Source organism: Fringilla coelebs (genome assembly GCF_963513975.1).
Source record: "Fringilla coelebs genome assembly, chromosome: 8".
NCBI lineage: Eukaryota > Metazoa > Chordata > Aves > Passeriformes > Fringillidae > Fringilla > Fringilla coelebs.
Genome location: NC_140066.1, coordinates 15681713 through 15704974, shown reverse-complemented (window position 1 = coordinate 15704974; position 23262 = coordinate 15681713). Strand labels below are relative to the sequence as shown.

The 23262-nt window shown below is 36.7% G+C and overlaps 1 protein-coding gene across 3 annotated transcripts in view; it reads left to right on the top strand.

The window, feature by feature from the left end:
* The window catches only part of KAT6B (lysine acetyltransferase 6B), a 109376-nt gene that overhangs the window by 47185 nt on the left and 38929 nt on the right, over positions 1–23262 (top strand). For 2 of the 3 annotated variants that reach the window (XM_084210302.1, XM_084210303.1), the window contains exons 3-10: positions 4869–4977; positions 10749–10864; positions 11026–11107; positions 12062–12194; positions 16132–16514; positions 18002–18123; positions 19485–19600; positions 21585–21726. In XM_084210302.1, the coding sequence (XP_084066428.1) occupies positions 4869–4977; positions 10749–10864; positions 11026–11107; positions 12062–12194; positions 16132–16514; positions 18002–18123; positions 19485–19600; positions 21585–21726 (1203 nt within the window). The remainder of the gene's footprint in view (positions 1–4868; positions 4978–10748; positions 10865–11025; positions 11108–12061; positions 12195–16131; positions 16515–18001; positions 18124–19484; positions 19601–21584; positions 21727–23262) is intronic. The other variant, XM_084210304.1, reaches the window with a different exon arrangement.

Below are 23262 nucleotides of genomic sequence, written 5' to 3'. Positions count from 1 at the left end.
TTTCAGTACAATTTTCCCCTCTCTCTTGGTAACCCTGTAATTACTTACATGTTGTTTCTGTTCATAGGATAACAGAGATCTAATGTTCGGGTATCATGCATAAGGATGTGTTTTCCAGCAGGTAGTCAGGTGATGTTGAGGTGGTTCTGAAAAGACATGGAGAGGCAGTTGCATATGGGACCAGTTGAGGTTTTTGGTTTGCTAGCAAAATTTCTTGGGAGTGTGTGTAAAACTTTTAATTTCTTTTAATGTGTGCATAACACTTAATGAGATAGCACTTGACTGTAATTGTGTGTACACAGCTAATGCCTAACAGTTTTCAGACAATCTGTTTAAAACCTCAGAGTGCTATAGCAATGCAAATAAGAATCTGCTTGCTTTGAGTGGGATTTATAGTTTTGGGTAACTTTGCAGACTCAAAAATAAAGTAAAATAAAACTTTTCAGGACTGAATGTGACTTCTTTGAGGGTGGGATGTTAGAACATACTGAATGCTTTAAGAATTTCATGGTAACTATAAATATAATCAAATAAGCATATAAATTCCACAAGCACAAAAACTACATAGGAAAAAAATTGGTTTGGGCCTTAGTTCTGGGACAAGTTCTGGCAGAAGGTAACAGAAGTCCAGCTGAATTTTACCGAGGATTGATTTTGTGTAGGGGCAAAGCCTGTTTCTCAGAATAGATAGCTGTGAGTCATTAAAATAAACAAAATAATTTACTGGTTGCATAAATGACTTCTAAGTCTTTGCTTAAACATGGACACTGCGCTAGTTTGACTAAATGCTAGCACTATATTGTTATTTCAGAATTAGTGATGATAGGAAAGGTGTTCTTGCTCATGGCAGGGCATTTGCAATTAGATTTTTGTTCCTTCTAACCTAAACCATTCTATGATTCTTTACTTTTTGTGGACCAGTCAGAATGCAGAATATGTAAAGACTGTGAGCAATAAGAATAGTGGGTCCTTAATGTTTCAGAATGTGTAAACTATGTCAAATAGTTAAAATGCTTTGGGGTTTTCTGGGAGCTCTGCGGTGGCTTTTTTCAGTTGGATCAGAGCACTAATTGAAGGTACTAAACAAATATTTTTTATTTTTAGTCTTTATCTGTAGCACAAACATGATTATATTAAGCATAGTTTTTATTCTTGTGTTCTTTAGTGACTGAAATAATGAAACTATAAACAAAACTTAGTGTACACACATTCATGTATTTTTAGTGAAAACTGTTTCAAGTGTTAGAATAATCACAGTCATTTATTGTTTGGAATAATTTTGAAATTCTAGATGTTGTGAAATTGGATTTTGGTAGTGTTTTTTGGTGATACAATATTGTCATACAGTACATAGTTTTAACACTATTTAGATGATTGATGGACTGCAGTTGTTGGATGTATGATGTTTTGAGGGATTGATTAATTATGGCAGATGAATGTGTGATGCCTAAATAAGTACAGTTCAATTTCTACTTGGAAAGTAAAATTAAAACCCAGCCTGCTTACAGGTGCTGAGTTGGTCTGTTATTGCTCCATGGTGTGTCTATTTTAATTTTTTAAAAATCCAGTTTCCTGACTGCTCTATGTGGAACTTCAATTTCTGAATGCATGTTGGCATAAGGGATGAATTTTCTGTAAATTTGCTCTTTCTGCCATTGGGAACACAGTTATTAGAACAAGGAAGTCTGAATTTGAATGTTCAGTTTCTAGTAACCTAGCAAACTAAATTGTTTTGCAAGTTGTCCTTTACCTTATTTGCAGAACTAAAGGGAAGAAAAATTCTTCTCAGCTTATTAGTTCTGTTGAAGCAATAGTGTGTTACTGGGTAAGAGTTATTCAGACCTCCCTTGTGAGACAGAGCAGACACCATACTCCTAAAGCTTTTGTAACACAAATATTAATATTAAATATTAACACCAAAAGTATTACTGGCTCATTCTGTAAGAGATGAAATGGAATTAACCTTCCTGAAGACAAATCATGGTTTTTCAAAAGATATGTGATGGCTATATTTTAGAAGATAAACTACTGATTAGAAAAATAGATTAACTTCTCTTAGAGTTCCCTTTGATTAAGGTATGATTAAGGTAGGAGCTGCATTGCTGTTTGGATGACATTCTGCTGCTGTTAATCAACAGCTAAAAAATTGCACCAGCCCCCCCCCCCCCCCCAGCCAAATTAACCCCTAACGCCCTTAGTTGATGCTAATTGAGACAGTTGTGAGCCAGAACTAATACTATCAGTATGAATTCAGGCTTGCTTCGACTGTGCAAGCTACAGCAAATTGAAATGATGTCTTGTTTACTGTGCTGACAGGAGTGTGTGTGTATTTGTAACTTTCAGTAGTTGAGAGAACAGACCCTGTAATACAGTTATGAATGTAAATGGCTTCAAAGAATATACTGGAGCCTTTAAGCTTCTTGGAAACTTGTATATGAGGTGATAGGATTTGCAAGCTCTTTGTGATTAGTTTTGGTATGGGAACATCAGTCTTTGTAGCCCTGAACTGCCAACAACCTTTGTCCTTTATTTTACCTTCAGAAAAAAAAGGGGGGGATGGGGTGGGGTCATGTTTGAAATAGGGAAGTAAATGAATGTTGGCTAATGGCCATGTCTTTTCCTAGAGCAAAAAAAAAATATCTTGGAAAGATAAATGAGATTGTGGACCTGGATTTGAATGATATGTGAAGCTTTGTAAATTATTTATCAGCACAAGCCTTTTTGAAATGTCTAAAGCACTGTTACATTGAAGGGAAAGAGAATGGTATGGTTGCCAAGAGGAGATTTTTACTGGATTCTGCTAAAAGAATAATCTGTCTTGTAAAATTATCTGTATTAAGCTTTAAGTAGCAGTTAAGAAATGTCTGCACAATGCTGCTGTTTGAATAGCTCAGGACCCTTTTTCTACTGCTGATTATTAGCATAGTTCATGTATTTTGGGGTTTTTGTTAGTATCATTTTGCTCCAGTGACATATCTGATGAAAGCAAAATTATGGGAAAGACTTGTTGAATTATATCTGACTGGCAAGAATAGTAACTAATTAATTCTTTCTTATTTTATTTATCAAGTTTTCTTTCTTATTTTATTTATCATTGTTTTTATCAAGTGAAAAGTCCTCCAAGTAGTTGGTACAACCCTTTCCACCTCTAGAACTATGGATCCCGTTCAATGTCATCATTCTAAAACTGACAATACCAATAACGCTTCTTTTTTGAAGCATGACCATTTTTGAAAGCTGTTTTATAACTTAAACAGTTGTTTTTATCCAAGTAGCAATTTCATATTTCAGCTAACCATGTAATCCATAATGGAGACCTCAGTAAGACCAAAGACTGCAGATGACGTTTGTTCCTATTGGTTATAAGAAGGTTGCAGCAGTTCCCGTTTGTAGATGGTGGAAGAGAACCTACATCTTCTTACTTGTGAAAAGTTCAGCTCTGTTTATCTTTTATGTGTATTCTTTGGGGTATACAAGTATGTCAATATTTCATTAATTGGATTGTGAAGAGTTGAACAGTGAGTAGACCTGCTGAGGACTAAGTTTTCAGAAAAAGTATGGTGCCTTGGGCTATGTTTATATGGAAGTATGTTTATGTGTGCTCCTCTTCTATGGCTAGGACAAGCTTACTTTGCTGGTGTCAGCATTTTTCGTGCTGCTTGGCTTAAAATGATCGTAAAACTTAGTAACATAAAAGTAGTTTCAATATTTCTGTGTTATACTGTGTTAAAATATAAGGGCATATCACCACGGAACTGATTCTTTCACAAGTATACCCTTAAAAACAAGGCTTCCCCACTTCCCGGATCTGTAATGGAATACAGATTTATAGGTCAAGTGAAGATAGCCTGCCAGCTTTCAAAGTATTGTAGCATAAAGAGGAAATGGAAAATGAAGGTAAAGCCGGTAAATGATTGCTTTGATATGTTAAACTAACAGCATTGCCTACCTGAATCTGGAAGCTGTGAATTCATGAAAGAAAGCATTTTAATCTGAGTTGCTGGGATACTTTCTGCTAGAAGGTGCTCTGTTATTTGACTATCCCATTTGGGAGAAATAGTTGCCCATAATTTTATTTGTTACAGACCTGTTTACAAATACTTCCATGTAGTCATTAATACATTAATATTTTGGATGTTGCAGGTTAGTGTTTTCTTTAAAGTGCTAAAATATAATGCAGAAACTATATAATAAATATTCTCTGATCGTTCGTTATGTAATTGATAAGGAAGATGGGAAGTAAGGTTGTAACAATTCTGAAGTAATTCTCTGAAGAGTTCTGTGTATTGCTTCTAGACACTGAAAGATTTGCTTGTTTTTTATTATGAATGTCTATCAAAGCTGATGGGACTCATCAGACTGGCATGAATAACCCCTGATCTGTTAAATCCAGTGCTTCTACCCTAAAATGGTAAATTCAGAGGAGGGTATGAGTTGTATTGAATTTCCAAGTCATAAAGTATGTCTTGAATTTGAGTTTTTGTCTTCTGTAAAGGAACTGTATTTGTCTGTAATAAGGACTACTTTACATCTTTATCTTTGAGCGCTGTTGCATTTGAAGAACAAGCAGTTGTGCTCTGGAGTTGCAATTGTGTGCAAGAACAGTGTCCCAAGTTCTAATTTTTCCCTTTTTTTGTTAACACCACTCTTGTATTGGAGACCTATACAGGGTGGCTTATTATGGGCCAACTTGAAGTTTATGAAGTATGCTAAGATGAAAACTTTTGTAAAAAAGTTAGTAAAGTGGACATTTGCCTTGCCAATTAGTATGTACTACAGCAAAATACCAAGTAAAAGCCTTGGAGACTGGTGGGTTTTGGTTTGGAGTTTTTTTTGTTAGCTAACTGTCTGTTTATTTTTAAATCTAGCCACGAGCTGATCCCATCCCAATATGTAGCTTTTGCTTGGGAACGAAAGAATCAAATCGTGAAAAAAAACCAGAAGAGCTCTTGTCTTGTGCAGATTGTGGCAGCAGTGGTAAGTTGACTGAATTTACAAATACTAGAAGTGTTTGTGTTACTGTGTATTTTAAAAAATATTTTAAACTTGTGAACCTTATCCTCTCTTTGAACAAACATAGATCAAGAACTGAAACCAGGGGGACAGAAGAATTTGTTGTTGTTTTTCTTGGTTTGTTTGTTTTGGTTTCGTTTGGTTTTTTTAAACTAGAATTTTTTCATCTTTAGGATAATTACAAGTGAGAGGTATTTGAATTCATCTTTATGTCAAAGTATAGATCTGCTGAGTAAATTAAGAGGAGGAAACCACACTTCTACAATACAAGAATTAAGTTGTTTGGGATCTAGGTTGGCTCTGAAAACTCAGTTTTGCGTTGTGACATCAAATGATGATCAAAAATTTTGCTTGCACAGATTTGCAACATTTCAGAAGCTGAGGAATAATCATAGTAATAAAGACTGTAGCAGTCTTTACTGCTGCACATCTTGTGTATGCAGTTCATTTTTTTAAATAAAATTTTTGTATTACTCAAGAGGCAATTTGAATAATATTTTAGGTAACATACCACATGAAGTGGGCAGCTGGTTGGTTACTTGTCAGGCACAAGATAATGACCCTGCTGATTGCATGTACCTTACTCCTGTGTGCTGCACACTCTTGCAGACTGTGGCTGTTCCTAATGCAGGTGTTTCTCTTCTCTGTGGTGACCAGTGCTGGGGCCCAAGGCAACAACCTTAACTAGTTTCAGGAGAGGTTTGGAAAAATCTTCTCCCAGAAGGTGGTTGTGCACTAGAACAGGCTCCCCAGGGGGCACCAAGGCTGACAAAGCTCAAGAAGCATTTGGACAATGCTCTCAAGGCATATGGTGTGACTCTTGGGGATGCCCTGTGAAGGGCCAGGAGTGGGACTTGATGATCCTTGCAGCTCACTTCCAGCTCTGGATATTCTGTGATTCTGTGCATCTGGTGTCCATGAGTATCATCATTTTGTTGGTATGCTGACGGTAGTTATGGCAGTTCTCAGGTCAGGCTACATCAGTACTTGAGTAAAAATAAAAATACTATGGATAAAAACATGTTTTCAGTTAATCAAGATATGTTATTGATTGTCTGCTTCTCAATTGTCACCCTGATAGTAGCTTTGTATTTTAGCCAGTGTATTTTTTAGTGTATTTTAGCCAGTTATTATACTCTGAAATAAGACAATTACTTTTTTAACCCAGTATGCAACAGCAAACCTCATAAATTTAAATTGTCTTCCTTTAGTGGTTTATAGGTTATGGGTGTCCTCTGTTTTCAAATCTGTTTTGTGATATTTGCAAAATTAATACTTGGTTAGACTTTGGTGCACAGAGTTTATGTTTATCAGGTGAGCTTAGGTATCAGCTACTCTTCTATTGTGTAATAATTCCCTGGTGGGTCTTAAGACACTTTAGAACAGGAAGTCTTGACTTTCATGGATCAGCTTCTATTTGAATTAACACCGATACATTCTCTCTGCCTCATTAAGACTAAATTATCTTTAATTAGTTCCTCAGATGTATTAGATATAAGGAATAAAATGGTGAGACTGCCAATCAGTTTGCTGGATGGTTAAACTTTAGCTACTGATGCTCAACTAAAATAAAAACCAATTTGAGTGCAATTTATAAATAACAAAACTTCACTCAAGTGGAGTTTTATTGTAATTGGATTTGTAATTTTGCACATTGCAGTGTATCTCAAAGCTGGCCTTGTTGTCTAACAAATAGAAAAGAAATTGCATGTTGTGCACAGCAAGCAAATTGTTCAGTTGATCAGAGATTAAATTGCAGTGCCCACTACTGGCATGCCTATTTTCCCTTTTTGTTTTTGTGTCAAGTCGCTTTTGTCTTTTCAGGTAGCGCTTCTGCATTCTGAAAGCAGAAACTAGCTGAATAACTAGGTGCACGTTTTTGTGGTATTTGGGAGGAAAAATATTTGGGTATTAGAAATGAAGTACACTGCTATGTCAGTTGGCACAGAGGGTTTTCTCAAGAACTAAGATGAGGGATGTCAGATGTGAGAAAACAAATCCCATTACAGAAGCAGACATAGTTCCTTTTGGTTTTGGTTGGGTTTTGTAGTTTGTTTTTTTTTTTCTCCTCTCCTTTTTCCCTATTTCTTGATTTTGAAAAATCAATACACTTGAGAACTGGAATCGAACTCTTCTATTTTTTCCAAACAAGATGTGCAGAAGCAATTAAAGATTAATGCTGCTGACAGATTTTTATAAGAGTTTGAAGTTGTAGAATGAGGAGGGGAAAAATTGAGTGACTGGAGAATTAGAATAAATGTTTTTTTAAAGGGGGCAAAGATAGCAAAAAGTAGAATACCTATGGGTATTCTCCTTTCAATGTTATCCTGAGGAGGCAAGAGGGTTACTGATCAAAGATGGGTAGAGAAGGCTGGAGAAGCAGAGCAACAGAGACACTGGACTCAGGTCAGAAGGAATAGGGACAGAAAATATTTGGAAAGAACTGGGTAGAGATCGCTTTCTAAATGGGATTTAGGGTATGCTTTAGTAATAATGCTTTAGGAATATAGAAATTGTCTAAATTATTGCTGTCTGTATAAGGATATTGGGTTAGTTGGCTAAAATGAACTGCTCAGAAACCTGCAGGTAGAAAAAACTGGTACATCCCCAAGGCAGGTGCACTGACCATCTCTGCTGATAGCTGGAGTCTCCCTAAATAATGACAACACTTTCTACCTAAAATATTACAGACACAAGGGTTTGTTTTGGGGGTTGGGGTGTTTGTTTTTTTTTTTTTTTGGTGAATTATCTACACAGTAGTTCCTAGCATTTGCATTTAAGTTAAAAATAACTGGAGATATTGGCAGAACTAATTTTGCACTGTGTTTAATTGTAGTCACTGATCTAATGCTTGTTCTTTTAAAATACTAGCTTTTTCATCAAATCCTTTAATGAATAAAAAAGGCTCAGCTTTGTGAGGAAGACACAAAAGTGGGCAGGTTTAAGAAATTGCCTTCAATCACAAAGGAATGAGACACTCACTTTTGACTTCCTGGTCTCACCTATTTCTGCCATGTCAGTGTATCACAAATCTTAACCATTTCTAACATGGATGAACAAATTTTGACATGTTTTAAAGTAGGCCTGTGTGTATTCCTGGTGAAATCTTCCAGCTTGCAGAGGTCTACATTTCTAGTAATCCAGTAAACTTCTTTGATACATTAAAATATTGATGCTGCTGAGTTTTAAAAGAAAATCACGTGGTGGAGCCAGGAGAAGTTACCAGTTTAAACACTTCAAACTAGTGTTGGAAGCCTCTTGGAGTTTTATCAGCTTCTGGATATGGAGAGGAGAGTATATTTGTAGTTTGAGTTTAGATTAATTAGAGGTAAAATACTGCAAATCTGGGAGCCCAAAACATGCTTTCCTCAGCTCTCCAATTTAAAAAAAAAAGCTAGCTGTAAAATCAGTGAAGGGCACCGTAACTTCAAATGACTATTGAAATCTGTTAAACTACAAAATCTGTATAACTGCTATGAATGCAGTTAAACAGTTCCTTTTAAAATTGAAACTTGTTGGTTACTACTGAATGTCTGGTAGGCATTTCCCTATACATGTTACTGTTATATTTGCACTATGTCAATTTGTGTCTAAAATGAATAGTTTAAATATTAGCAGCTATTAAAGAACCATACCATATGGTGTTTTGAAATCTAAAAGTTCCTGGGCTCCCTCTGCTAGTGCATACTTAGAAAAGATGGTGAAAAAATTATGGCAAATCCATAGTGATGGTTCCCATTTGCAGCCTTCCAGTTCTAGTTACTTGTGGCTCAAGGATTAGGAATTGCAGGCATGTTTAATAGCAGTGGAATATTTTTCTTGAATTTTTGTCTGATAATAAAATCTAGTGATTAAAGAAACGTATTAAGATGTGTAATTGCTTGAGTGAGAAATGTTCCATTGGTAGATAAGAGATACAAACACAGTTGCACTTAATTTGTTCAAGCAGTGGTTACCAACCAGTGAGAATGGATGTTCCATATGTTTATACATCACAGTTATTTACGTAAAACAAAATTAAAATCAACAGTTTGAACTGCAACTTACTTGCTCCTTGAAATAAATCACTTCTGTGCAGGGTAGATAACTGGAGTTAAATACATTTACATGAGGTGATTGATTTATGACTACGCTTTAATGTGTTAATAGGGTTTTTAAGTCATAGTTGATAAAATAAATCTTTATGTGATATTGATTACTGATATCAGCCTCTCTAGGGGGTTTCATTGAAGGGAACAGTATCTCATTGAACTCATCTCTGCTGTTGTAGTATATTTGTCACATTTTTAAAAGTGCATACTCAATTTTCACCCCCAAAAATGTTGGTATATCTAAAACTGCATGCAAAGAATCAAATGGTTATGCTTTTTTGATATTTTTCTGATACTACTCTTTGGATTTAATATTGATTGCTCCTTCCTAATAGATTATATCTCTGCATTTTATTTTGAGGAAAATGCTCAATTCAAGTTGTCTTTCAAAGTTTAACAATAAAGTGGTTTAACCCTTGGATAATAGAATAAAAGGAGGTAAAATCTGAAAATGTCACTTATTTAGGTGGCTTTTGCATTCCATCAGTCTTTGCCATTGGTGCCTCAGTCCATTAAACAAAAATAGCAAATGCTCATAGATTAGATTGTATTTTTATTTCTGGTGTTTTAGCTCGTCCTGGACTGATGGAGAAAGTCTGAATCACTGTAACTACAGCATTACCTAGAAGAAAGCACTCATTCCAACTCTGACAGTGAGAAGAAAGCACCTTTGATGCATGCCACGTCGCTGCAGCCATCTATAAGTGCAGCATGGCATCAGGGATTCTTCTCTCTCTGACAACTTCTGTGTTTATGTTCATGATAGATAATCTCTGAATATAATGCTATCATAAAGTGTTTCCCTGGGAAGGCTTATCCCTTCCTGTATAGCAGTGCTTTTATCTATTCTGGATTAGGGCTACGCTCCCAGCTTGTTGAAGACATGAAAAAATCTCTGCCAGTATTGCCTCAGGTGTTGGATGTGTTCAGTTGCCTGGTATCTGCTGTTAATTGGAAAAGTCCTGTGGGCCTACAAGACTACTGTGAAAAGAGGGTGGTCCTGCCGAGGAATTTTTGTGTTTTGTGGGAGGTGGTAGTGCAGTACTCCACACCCATCTCCTCAATTTTAAACCTTGTATTGCAATATGTTTCCTTATGGCAATTGCCAGATTAATTTTTTTTCTCTTTTTATTACTCTGAAATTGTTCTTTGTGTGTAATTAAGTAATTAGTTGAAATAAAAAATGCATATAGTTTGGTTCTTCAGTTTCTCTGGTAGATACTTAGTATAGTTAAATAACTAATGTAGTTTTATCTGAAGATTTCCTCCCTTTATTTTGCACTGCTATGAAAGGGGAATATGGTTAAGTTTATAAATATACTTTTTTCAGAACCAGTGACAGTTTAATATGCTATGGAAATAACGTAGTGAAAATAAAAAGTTCAGTTTTAGGTGCTTATGTAGACCATTCACTGGTGTCAGTTACTGTAAAAGTCAGTTTTCTACCTGTCTTCATAGTTGGGTTTCATGACAATTATTCTGTATAATTGTATGAAGTAGATGAGCTAAATAATGTATTGCAGAATTCTGAAAGCAGATGGTACTTGCAGGGTTCTGGTGGTGCTGACTACATCCTGCTGAACTTCAGAATCAGTCTAACCAATCTTAAATCTCAGCCTCTCAATAACATTTTTTTTTTTTTAGGACATCCATCATGTTTGAAATTCTGTCCTGAGTTAACAACAAATGTGAAGGCGTTGAGGTGGCAGTGTATTGAATGCAAGACATGCAGTGCATGTAGGATCCAAGGCAAAAATGCAGTAAGTTAGACTTGCTCTGTGTTACTTCTCTTTGTTTATAGTAGCTTTATAATTAGCACATGTCCAAATGCAAGTAATTGATGTATAACTTCAAGCAGTGCTGTATTAAGTCTTTTTTTTCCTTTTTCCTTTTCTCCACCCCCTCATCCTTGCCCCCCCAGGATAACATGCTTTTTTGCGACTCCTGTGATAGAGGGTTCCACATGGAGTGCTGTGACCCGCCGCTATCCCGAATGCCAAAAGGTGATCTAAAAAATCCTTTCCATGAAAGTACTTCCATTTGCAGTCTTGTATTAAGTGACCAAAACCTGTTGAGCATGCTATTTTCATTTTTCTTTTCAATGATAAATAGTAAAATTTCATTCATAGCCAAGGGAATTTTACTTGTCATTATATAAGGGGTTTTTTTCCCTCAGGAAAATAATAAAGGTCTACATATAGTTCACCAGGTGTATTCACTGTGTAATGAGTTGTTGCCCCATTTATTGAAGGTGAAATTGTAGACAGGCTGTTTAAATGTTTGGAGTATATACACTGGTGGAGTTCTTGGAATATGTAGAAGAAACTCTTCTTCTACATGGTAGGAGTAATTGGAAAAGCCAGCAAACAAAACAAAATGCATGTGTCTTCAGGTTCTCTAATCTCTAGATTTCTTACCTATGGCACCTCTCACTTTTGCTCTTACATCTTTATGGCTTTCCCTATTTAATCTTAAAGTTACATTAAAGACTTTCTTCAGTTCCTCTCCTCCCACTGCCCAGCCTTATCTACAATAAATGTTTGGCTATCTAGTGTTAAAAAGATACTAAATTCAAGTTGTGTATTAAAACACATGTACCATAGGTGTGAAGTAGTATATTTAGCATGCTCTACCCTAGTGGCTTTGTAACACACGTGCATTTTTTTTTTACCCTGTCTTAATTCTGTCTGGAAAAAGATCTAGGTAATGTAAGAAGGGACAAGCTAGAACAGAAATTCTTCTAGGAACCTAATTGCTCATAATCTTTTCTGTGATTCTTGTTGCCTCTTGGTGCCTCTTTCCATGAGCACTTTGCTTTTTAAAATTTCAGAGTATAGCTAGAGGTGGATCATGTTTTTTGTCCACTTTCCCTTGCCTGTGTCCTGTTCAAGAGATGATTTGCTCAGTATGTATCTCGGTACACACCTGTGTACAACTAAACTTTTTCCTTTATATAGGGATGTGGATTTGCCAGGTCTGTAGACCAAAGAAGAAAGGGAGAAAGCTGCTTCATGAGAAGGCTGCGCAAATAAGGAGACGATATGCAAAACCTATTGGACGACCGAAAAATAAATTAAAGCAACGAATGTTGTAAGTTTCTCTTGGTTTTTATTTCTTTAGATGTTTCTGAGAATGTAGTCAGATAAGAGTTTGATATAGGTTTCAGCACTGTTTTTAACTCTGTTTCAGATGGGGGAAAACAGATAACGAGTGATTTTATATGTGCCTTTCAGCCCAATGTTCAATAAGTTCTAAATTATAGTAGATGCTTTTGGTGTCATGTCAGGTGGTGATAAAAAAATTACTGTAACTTAATTTTTCAGATCCCATAAGTTTTTTATACTAAATTGTACCTCTAACAGATGCAAATAAACTTCTATATAATAACATGTGTCACAGCTATCTTTAAGTATAGCTTCAAATAATTATAGTACCTACAGAATACAAAGTGGATAATATCAAGCTAGTTATATACAACTTGAGGAGACCATTCTGCTCAAAGAGCTGTTTGGAAACTGTATAAAAATTACTTTATTAGTTAATATCAGTCCACAAAACCTATTCCAAGAAGCAAAATATACAAGTAACATTGAAGTTCTGGTTTCAGTGGTACTCTGGAAAAGATTTACTTGAATTCTGCTGTTAACCTGCTACCAGTTGCTAGGAAAAGAGATTGCAATTCCTCTTGCTTCTCAGGACTGTGTTTATCTAAAACAAGAGTGTGCTGTTATTTTTTTTTAGCATCTGTCTTCCCAGTAAACACTGTAGTTGGACATTCTAAATCTTGGTTAGAGGATTGTTTAAGTAGCATTGAAATACTGAGTTGACATTACAGTGAGGGTTAAATAGGAATAGATTCTGTGTCAGCTACAGGAGCATGTTGCCTTCCATCACATGTTCCTATCCACGTACACCTTTTTCCCCCATTTAAGTATTATTTAACTGTTTGGCTATGTCAACTGAGCAGCTGAAAAGCTTTCTGACTCTACCAACTACTCATTCTGTACATTGTCACATTATTCTCTACAGTCTAAAAACCTGTCTTGTATTATTCGGAGTTGCATGGGAGCTGCTGTAAAACTTTGCATTTTGCAAAACAAGGATTTTTGAAGCCAATGGAGCTCACATGTGAAAATAGAAGGAAAAGTACTTGCAGTATAATGCACTAGTCAAGTTGATTTGCTTGATGCTGTGCATCTTGCTGTATTCTCTTTTGCCTTTCTCTCTGCCAGGATCTTTCATCTTGCCTTTTTGTTTCTTGTCCTAAAGTTCAGTGTATGTTGCTCTAGTGAAGTAGCTCAGGACAGGGATAAAGTATGACACTACATGAAAGTAAAAGATGTAGTTGTACTGGCTGGTGAGACCATGCTGTTAGACTGAGTGAAACACTGTACTTCTCCATTCTCCTAATGAATAAATAGCTTAGGAATTTGAAGGTCATTGAGATTTCTATATATAATTGTGTGTGCATAATAAAAATATTCCCTATATCTCTAGCTATGCCTTGGGCTTTAGTTGTACCTCTGGTTTTACTATTTACCCTTTGAAAACACATAAACCTTCAGCTGGAGGTTAGGACTCTCTTGTGGTTCAGGAGTAATACTCCCCAGCTTACTCTACTGCTGAGACTCCCTGCTCTCTTGCTTCTCCCTCCCCCTGACAGTGTCTGGAGAGGAGAATTGAAGGCACAAAAAGTAAAGATCCAGGCTGAGATAAGAACAATTTACTGAAAACAGGAGTGAGAAAAGAAAGCAAACAGTAACAGCTACAATATCAATAACAATGTGTGCAAGACAGGCAAAACAATTCACATGTTTGACATGGTGTTACCCAGCTGCTCACTGCTTACCTGACTGCAAAGAACCCCTTCTCCCTGGAAGAGAGTCCCTTTCTCTGCCCTTGGGGTGGTACAGAATAACCACTGGGTCCTGGACATGTTCCCCTTGGCTACTGCAAAAAATTAACCCTGCCCTAACCAGAACCAGGACCGGTTCTAATACAGTCCTGCCATCTTTCTTCTCTGCAGACATAGATGTTTGGGTTCCCAGTGGGTGGATTTAGCAGCAGTCTACCCCTGAACACTAATTCTGCTTCTTCTCCTTCCTCATACATGTAACAGAAAGGTTGGGAATGCTATGAGGGTTTTCCTGTTACTTTTTGCTGTTGAGACGTTGAACTGCAACTTTTATAGTGAACATCATGCTAAAGGGTGCAGAAGTTCTTTTAGTATTATATGAAGATTATTAACATTTTCAGAAATGTTCATTTTTTTTGTAACATGTGAGCTGCATGAGCATGTTACAGGAATGCTTGGGAAGCACTTTGTAAAATAAATACTTGCAATACTGCCAACACATTTCTATTACTTCAGTGTCTCATATATAAAAACAAAGTAATCTTGCTTTGGAAAAACAGTGGTTAGAATAAGAGAAGAGACTCTTCGGCATGAAATCCTATTGAAAAGTGATTGTGGAGTATGGAAGACAATAGTGTCAAACATAAAAAGTGTGTAGTCACATGAAATACAGGAAGGTTAGCCAATGCCATTTAGTCCTTGTATAGTACAAACAAAATCTTTTGAGTGGTACTGGAATAATTTTTTGCCTGTTGACCATCTGTAGGAAGCCCTTCACAGGCAAATTACTGTGTAAGATTAACTTAAACCAGGTGTGTGGTGGCCTCTAGCACTGCTGGTGGTTACTGAGAACAGGCCTTGGGATAGACTTATGCACGTGAGGCCAAGGGATTCAAAAGATTTAGAAGTTCTTGGTTTTGTTGCCTCTTAGGAACTAACCAAATTTAAGGATGTGTGGGTGGAAGAGGGGCTGGTTCTTAAGCTGGTGGTCCCTTGGAGGTCAGTAACCAGATGGTAGCCCTCCGCTGTTGAATCCCTAATTAGAAGTAACCTGTTGCAATTAATTCAGTATCTTAATCAAGAGGGTAGAAATCTGTGGAGGAAAACTTTCTGCTGCAAAGTAAATAAGCTAACTTCAAAGAGCAGGATGGAAAAGGGAATGAAAGAAAGCATGTGATATGACTGTGTAGCTTTGTTTGGCTTTCTAATTTGATTGTATGTCCTGATAACTATTTCTTTTACTGCAGATATTTTCAAAAGTTCTATTTCTGTATGCTAGCATATACTACTCTGCAGTGTAGTTCCTCTCTTCAGTTATTAGCAACTAGTTAAACCTGTAATTCTGTTCTACAGAATCTCTGTATCAGTATGCTCTTTTTCTTCCTAGCATTTAAATAAGGTTCACCACTCTGTTTCTTCCTAACACCTTCTGTGTTAGGCCTAATTAGTTCATGGCTTTTCTGCAAATGCACCTTGGTTAGTCTTGGTCTTTCTTTTCCTTTGCTATTTTTTGTTTTTTGCTATTTTTAGAATTTCTAAAGAGTCTATTTCTTTGGTTTTGTTGTAATGCTCTTAATAAACTACCTTGTTTGGCTTTTAGGTCTTTGGTGGTAACTTTTATTGCCGTGTTTTACATAATCCAACAAGACTGTGGGAAAAAAAGCAGTTTCTTGAATGTTGATTGTTTGCTTTAAAGGATTAATAGACTTTCTCTACAGTTTAGGCAAATGTGGTCTGAAGCTTACTGTTTTGATATCATATTAACACTGAAAACATTCATCTTCTCTGTGTGTACAATAAACTCTATGGTGATGGGGCAGTTGTTGTACAAACACGATATAATGATGTTTTTTCCAAAGAGGCACACTTTGGCTATGCCTAAAAGTATATGAGAAGGCTGTATACTTGGGAGATCTTGCTATACCAGCACTTTTTATATATCTTTGGACTGTCTTTTAGAGATAAGAGGGGAGTGGGAACAAAAAGGAGAAGGGGGAAAAAAAAAATATTAATGTTATGTCATAGTGTGAAATGTATTTCCAAAATGTATGTGTCTTTAAATTTCTTTAAAGGTTTTTAAGTACAGTGGCCTAGGTAACTTGTATAAACTATAGTGCTGTTTGACAGTAAAGATTGCGAATGCTGATTTTTATTTTTCAAATTTTTGCATAGGTCTGTAACCAGTGATGAAGGATCCGTGAATGCATTCACAGGAAGGGGGTCACCTGGTAGGGGTCAAAAGACTAAAGTCTGTACCACACCTTCATCTGGTCATGCTGCATCTGTGAAGGATTCAAGCAGCAGATTGCCTGTTACAGACCCCACTCGGCCTGGTGCCACCACCAAAATCACCACCACCTCCACCTACATATCTGCCTCTACACTTAAAGTTAACAAGAAAACCAAAGGTCTCATTGATGGCCTTACTAAGTTCTTTACACCATCACCTGATGGTCGCAGATCACGAGGTGAAATAATAGACTTTTCAAAGCACTATCGTCCAAGGAAAAAGGTCTCTCAGAAACAGTCATGCACTTCTCTTGTGTTGGCTACAGGTACCACACAAAAGCTAAAACCTCCACCTTCTTCACTTCTACCCCCAATCCCCATCTCTGGTCAGAGCCCCAGTTCTCAAAAATCTAGCACTTTGACTTCTTTTAACTCTCCCCAAAGTTCTTCCAGTCAGTCAAGCATACCCTCCTTTAATAGCCTTCCTAGCAGCAGTCAGCTAAAGGGACTCTTTGATGGACTCTCTCATATCTATGCCACTCATGAACAGTCTCGTAAAAAGAGTCACCCAAGCTATGCACCCCTCAAGCACTTGTGTAGTAAACCAGAATTACCTTCCACATCAACGTCTAATAGTCATTTCTATGGAAAGAAAGAGGTTAGGAGTAGGATTGTGTCTCATGCCTGTGCCACTGGATGGGGTGTGTCTAGAGGACATGCTTTTAAAGCAATTGCTCACCTCAAGAGAACAGCTTTCTTTAAAAAGCACAGGATTCTAGGCAGAATAAAGTATAAAATGACCCCACAGATGGGGACCCCCTCACCAGGGAAGGGGAGCTTGACAGACGGAAGGATTAAACCTGATCAGGATGATGGTAAGCAAAGGTCGAAGTGCCAACCAAACCTGCGTCCCGTCCAAAACCAAAATTCTTATCACATAGGTCTTAGCTATTTCTCTTGTTCTTACTTCACTTTCATACAAAAACAACAAAACTTTGACCTTTTATCTAATGCTGACTAAATCTCCAAAACATTTTTGGTTGTTTTTTTTTTTCTAACTAATACCACACCACTTTTTTATTATTTTTTGCATCTGTAGTGACACTAGGAGCCCCAAATGCCTTCATAATGTTGCTTATGGCTGTGTAGTAGCGCATGAGTAGCCACTTGTCATGCCACCTCCTTGTTCTTCCCCTGCCCTTCCTGTGGCAGTAGTGCTGTCATCATGATTGTGTGCTGTCAGTGCTTATAACAGTGGGCATTTCAATTCATTTCCCTCTGCTCCATTGCTTTTTCATGAACAGTTCCATCGTGCTGCAGTCTCCACAACACTTGATCTCTACTGCTGTGAACTACCTTTTTATTACTTTTATTTAAGAAAAAAATACTTTTAATTTATAATGTTTGAATGCAGACATAGTTTAGCAATAATCTTCAAGTTTTAAGGGCAGCTTTTTTTTCTCTTGTGTTTATTTTTTACCTTCCAGAGTATACTGGAATTTATCAGGTGGCATAGTTCTAGCAATCAAATGTGCTCCATTTCATGAGGTTCAAAACTAGTTCAGTAGAACCGGACTATAAAGGCGTATACAGACAGACAAGCAAGTACCAAAAAATAGGTTGTGCAGCAGCAAGCTACAAAAGAGGTAGAGGGGGTGAAGGGTTCACTTCTGTTACTTAGTAATCCCAAATTTGGTTAAAATGGGGTGTTGTTAACAGCCATAGTTGCGATCCTGTTTAGTAGTATCGTTTTGCTAATGCACAAATAACCTTCATGTCTGTGAATAAACTTTTTGCTGGTTTTAAATAACAGATACTGAAATCAAACTAAGCATCAAACAAGAAAATACGGATGTATTTCTGTTGGGAAGCAAGGACACTGTTACACAGGAGGATTTGGAAGTGTTTAAGCAGGCCCGAGAACTTTCCCTGGAGGTAAGAATCATGTTGCCAAAATATTATTTCTGTAAATAAAAACTGTAAATAAAAAGTCTCTTCATCTTAATTTCTAATATATTCCTTTTAGTCTAATTCATCATGCTTGCTGTGAATTCTGTTTGGGAGATGCTGTATATGCAGATAGGAGACAAGGCATTGTGCTGGAATGGATCAGATGCTAAGTGACGCTTAAGATACATTTTGAAAGATATACTTGAGCATTTTGGAAACAGGACTACAGTATCAAACTTAGAGTTTAAAAGTAGCTGATGTCCTGGTCAGAACTGAGAGAATATTGGTCAGTAATGATTTTCCTCTGCAAATAAAGCAGATATTCTGAAAAGCTAAGTCGGTCCCACAAAACACTGCTTGGTAGAAAAACAGGTTTAGTGAGTCCATAAATTCATTTTACTTTATTAGTCACCACACTTTGAGTTTAAATACTGTAGACTTTATCTAGCAGTGATAATACTTGAGCTGAATCAGACTAGTGAAGCAGACTTTTACTTTTCTGTGTCTGTGAACAACCAGTGTCTGTGAGAACCCAGGTGTCAGAAGGTGGGTGAATGTAATGTTTCAATTGCTGCTTTCTTAAAATGACATCATAAATGGCTGTGTGTTGTACCTTTTTCAGTAATGAAAGTCAGGTTTTTTTCAGGTTTAGTGTACAAGAACTGACATTACACAGTGACTTTTTTACCGTCTTCTTTCACAGCATGTTAACCAATAAATTCAAATTGAGTTTAAATATTCAGTTTCATTATTAGGTTTTACTTCTGCTTCCTCATAGAAATTGTTTCTGCTACTTGCTTTCTTTATCTTTCATATGCAGTCCCTAAAAATGTTAGGTGGCAAGGTTTCTAAAAGTTGACATAGAAATTGTTTGTTTTCCCCTACCTTTCTTACTATTTTATATTTTGCCATCCCTTTAGAGCCTAGCGGTCATTTTCTGATCAGCTTAAATGCGGTATTATCGCTGGAATCAAAGTGTTAGCATATTCTTGACTCTTTGAGGTAAATTCCAGTTACTCTTGAAGGGTTGTGCTGATACCTTTTCTCTTATTGTTTTGACAAAAGGACATCTTTAAGTTTGCACCAGAACTATAGGGATGTCATCACACTAGGTGCTATGGGAGAATAGAATTTGAGGCTCTTGTGCCTCCTCTTTGGCTGGGCTTTTGCTGTTTGTATTTTCTGTTTGAAAACTCTGTCCCCTGTCAGGGTTTAAGGAGCTTTAAGCAACTGATTTGGGTACTTCAGGTTTCTCATGCTTTCAGTGGGTGAAATTGGTTATATAAAGCTGAAGCTTTTTCTACTTTTCTATAACTAATACTTTTGGTTTTTATTGCACCTGGCAGAAAATTGGGTGTAAAAACACTGGTGAAACAAGTGGGCGATACCCTTCAGTGATTGAGTTTGGAAAATATGAGATCCAGACCTGGTACTCTTCACCTTACCCACAGGAATATGCAAGGTAGCAAGTTGTCAAGATTGCTATACATGGTTGGCATTTTTTCTGATGTGAACTTACAATTTATTTTTACTCTTTTCTAACTGTTTATAATGTAAAACCTTTAAAAGTAAATATGCTTTTGTAATTATAATTGAGAACGGGGATTTGTCATTCTTTTTTGCTAGTTCTAAATCAAAGATGCAATAAAAAGTCGTTTTCCTAGTCTTGTATAAATGTCAAAGTGTAGCGTGTATTGGTGCGGTTTCGTTTGAGGTTTATTTTTGTGGTTGTGTTTTGTTGGTTTTATTTTCACTTATTTGTTTGGTTTTGTCTGGGTGGGTTTTTTTGTTTGTTGTCTTTTGTTTGTTTTTTCTTACACCATTGCAATGAGGTATGTCTGACTTTTGGCCCTTTACACAAATTGCTTTTGGTTGTGGTCCAGTGTTTGTTAGCCTCCTTTTTTCTAAGGACTGGGGGAGATATCATGCTAAATAAATGAAGTAAAAGTGGGTAAATTGTGGCAGCAGCATCTCATTTCTGACTATCTTTGCAAGGGTGTACCTTGGAGTCAGGCAGAGAGCCTGGACTAGTACATGTACTCAGCAGATCTATGCAGAGTTTTATGTGTGCTGAAAATCAATGTTTTGTTAATCTGTTGTCTCTGTGGCACACTGGAAGATATTCAGAACTGTATGTTTATCAAGCTCAACTACTATAGCATGCAACGTGATCTGTTCCAAAATGCTGTTCCATAGTGTTAGTCTAAACTGCCTTTGTTTGAGGGATATGTCATGTATCCATCATATGTGAATCAAGGGCTAAAAAAGTGTGGAGAGTATAATTTCCCATTATAACCACAGTTTTTGTAGTGTTAATTTTTTATTTCAGTTTTGCTTTTTATTCCTTCAATTTATTGTGAAAGGGTGAGTTATAATTCCATCAAGTAAATTAATCCCAGATAGAGGCATAATGATGGCTAATTATTAGTATGAGGCTAGAGTGGGATGGCACTGTAGGAGGCACTGTGGCTCTCAGTGGCTCTCAGTTGAGTGCAGTGGGATTACACTGAACAGAGTTCAAACTACTTTTTATGTTGTTGATAAACTTCCTTAGGATACTGGAATAGTACAAACCATGGCTGTAATCCCAGGATATGCTAGTAACTTCAGAACAGATAAAGATTGTCCTCTGCTCTAAAACTTTGCAGACTAATTAATTTCTAGAGCAGTCTTCCACTGATTCAGTAACTTAAAAATGAAAGTAACTAGCCATAAAAATTACTAAAGAGAGTGGTTTATGATGGTATGTAGAACACAGGGTACGTGGGTTACTTGTATGTAGTCTGAACTGGATCCTCCCCAGAGAAGTGCGCTTCTCTGTGTTGCCTGTGCTGTGGAGATTGTGGAGGGGAGATGTTTTGCCTTTGAGAACTCTTTGAGTTGGCTTCTGTAGTAAAGTGATAGTTTAGGTGGAGGTGAGGGGATAAGATCCCAGAGTTTGCTGTCTTGCCCAAGAATTTGGAAGACATTGGGAAGAAAAGTCATCTCCAAGCCTTCCCCAGAAGCAAAATAAGGAAAATTAAAGGGAAGGAGATCCCCTGTATCATGCTTTGTGTTTCCTTTATATTTGTTAGGAACAGGAAAGATGAAATATGAAGTATTACTCCAGTGTGCTTACTTTGATGGAGACCACAGGGAAAGCTAGGGTGGAGGGTGGGAAGGGGGAAGTAACTGAGATCTGCCAGAGGCTGAACCACAAACTGACCACGGCAAAACTCTATTGAATTAGGTTCACTGTGGTTGATTGATTGATTGATTGACTGATGGAAGCTGATTGTTTCTGATGAGTAGTGTGTGTAATGTTCTATTTACTTATCTAGTTATGCTTTAGCAGCATTTATGTATGACACCTTATATTTGAATGGAAAGGGTTTTCATTTGTGGTAACTTTGTTTATGGAGTGTAACAAGCTTTTTGTATAAAATATCTTCTTAATTTTCCTGCAGATTACCAAAGCTTTACCTGTGTGAATTCTGTCTTAAATACATGAAAAGTAAGAACATTTTGTTAAGGCACTCAGAGAAGTGTGGCTGGTTTCATCCTCCAGCCAATGAAATCTACAGAAGAAATGACCTTTCAGTATTTGAGGTAGGTGTATCAAAAGTACAAGCTTTTGGAAAATAACCAGTTTGTAGATGGTACAGACTAGCTGTAGAACTAGTGAGAACTTTAACATCCTTAAGTACTTCCTTGGAGATTCTTCTTATACAGCAAAACCAAGTTGAGATTCTGCCTATACTGCAAAAACAAATCCATCTTCCCAGGTCTGTTCTACCCTGCCATGTTCTTTTACAATTCGTTCTTTACTTGTGCTTCATGCCTTAGCCAAGCTCTTTAAGATACTTGACTGGCATGAATCTTAGGACTTCCTTTGCAGCTCTCATCTTGGATTGGTTTGCCTTTCCCTTCTTAGCCAAAGTACCTCTTGGCACCCATTCATTTCTGGCTGCTTGAGTGTCTTGGCTGTAGGGAGAAGTCTAACCATAGTGCAGGTGCTCCCAAAGTATAAAAGCAGGTAAAGCAGCTTCTTGTGTGTTCTAAAATCACAAATGTAGCTCCTGAATGCTTCTGCCTTCATTTTGGATGTTTGAGAAACTTACCTTGAGATATAAAAAAATCCTACAACCTCAACTTGGATTTATTAATCTATGTTTTTCTTTTGGGAGATGACTTATTTGAAGTGTGAGGTTTTATGTATATCCTGGACAAGGGAATTCTGTGTTTCTAATAGCATACCTGCAGTTAAAACTATGCCTTCACTTTCACGTTCCAGTTTTTCAAGCATTGTTACAGGCGGTGATAAAGACAGGTGGGGTTACTAGGACTTTTTTTCTCAACAGTGTTATTGAAATGCATGCATTGATAATTTCTGTTTAATTGCAGATGTCATATTCTTCTTCAAACTTGTATTTTCAAATTGTATCAATGTCCTTTGTTCTTTATCATTGCTATTATCTGTTCAAATAATGGTAGATGCAGTCTGGAAGTCTTTTTTAAAGTTAGAACAAGATATTTGTATTTTGTTCATTTGATTATGCTTGTGCTATTGAAAAAATAACCATTTGCTTCAAGATTGTGTCCTTCCTGACTTGAGCAGTTTTTATAAATATTGAAGGACTGCCAGCTAAAGACTTGTGTTTTAAATAGACTTACCTCTTTTCCTATCAAGAATGAAATTGCCCTAGACTGTTTAAATTAACTTGATTTTCTCTGTTAGCAGGTGTTAAGAACTGTGGAGCATATAATAGGCAAATTGTGCTTTCTCATTTATTTTTATTAACTACTGCTAACATGTAAATGAAAAATTCTTAAGAAAATAAAGTACAGAGAAATACTGAGGGGGTGGGGAAGTGGGAGATTGCTGCAAGAAACACATGGAAAAAAAAGTATTGTGAAAGCCATGTCCCAACTCTGTCTCCACTGCTTTTGTTTCCTTTGTCTGTTTTGGGTGCTTCAGTAAGCACTTGTGTTAACCCTTCTGAAATAAATGTAGTTGGTTTGGGTCTTTTTATTTCAAAGGTTAATGTCACTGACTGCTGTAGAAACTTAGTCATTAATTGATGTCCTTCTTCATAGATCCTTTCAAGAATTCTGTGCAACCATTTTCTTTTAGGCAGAATGAAG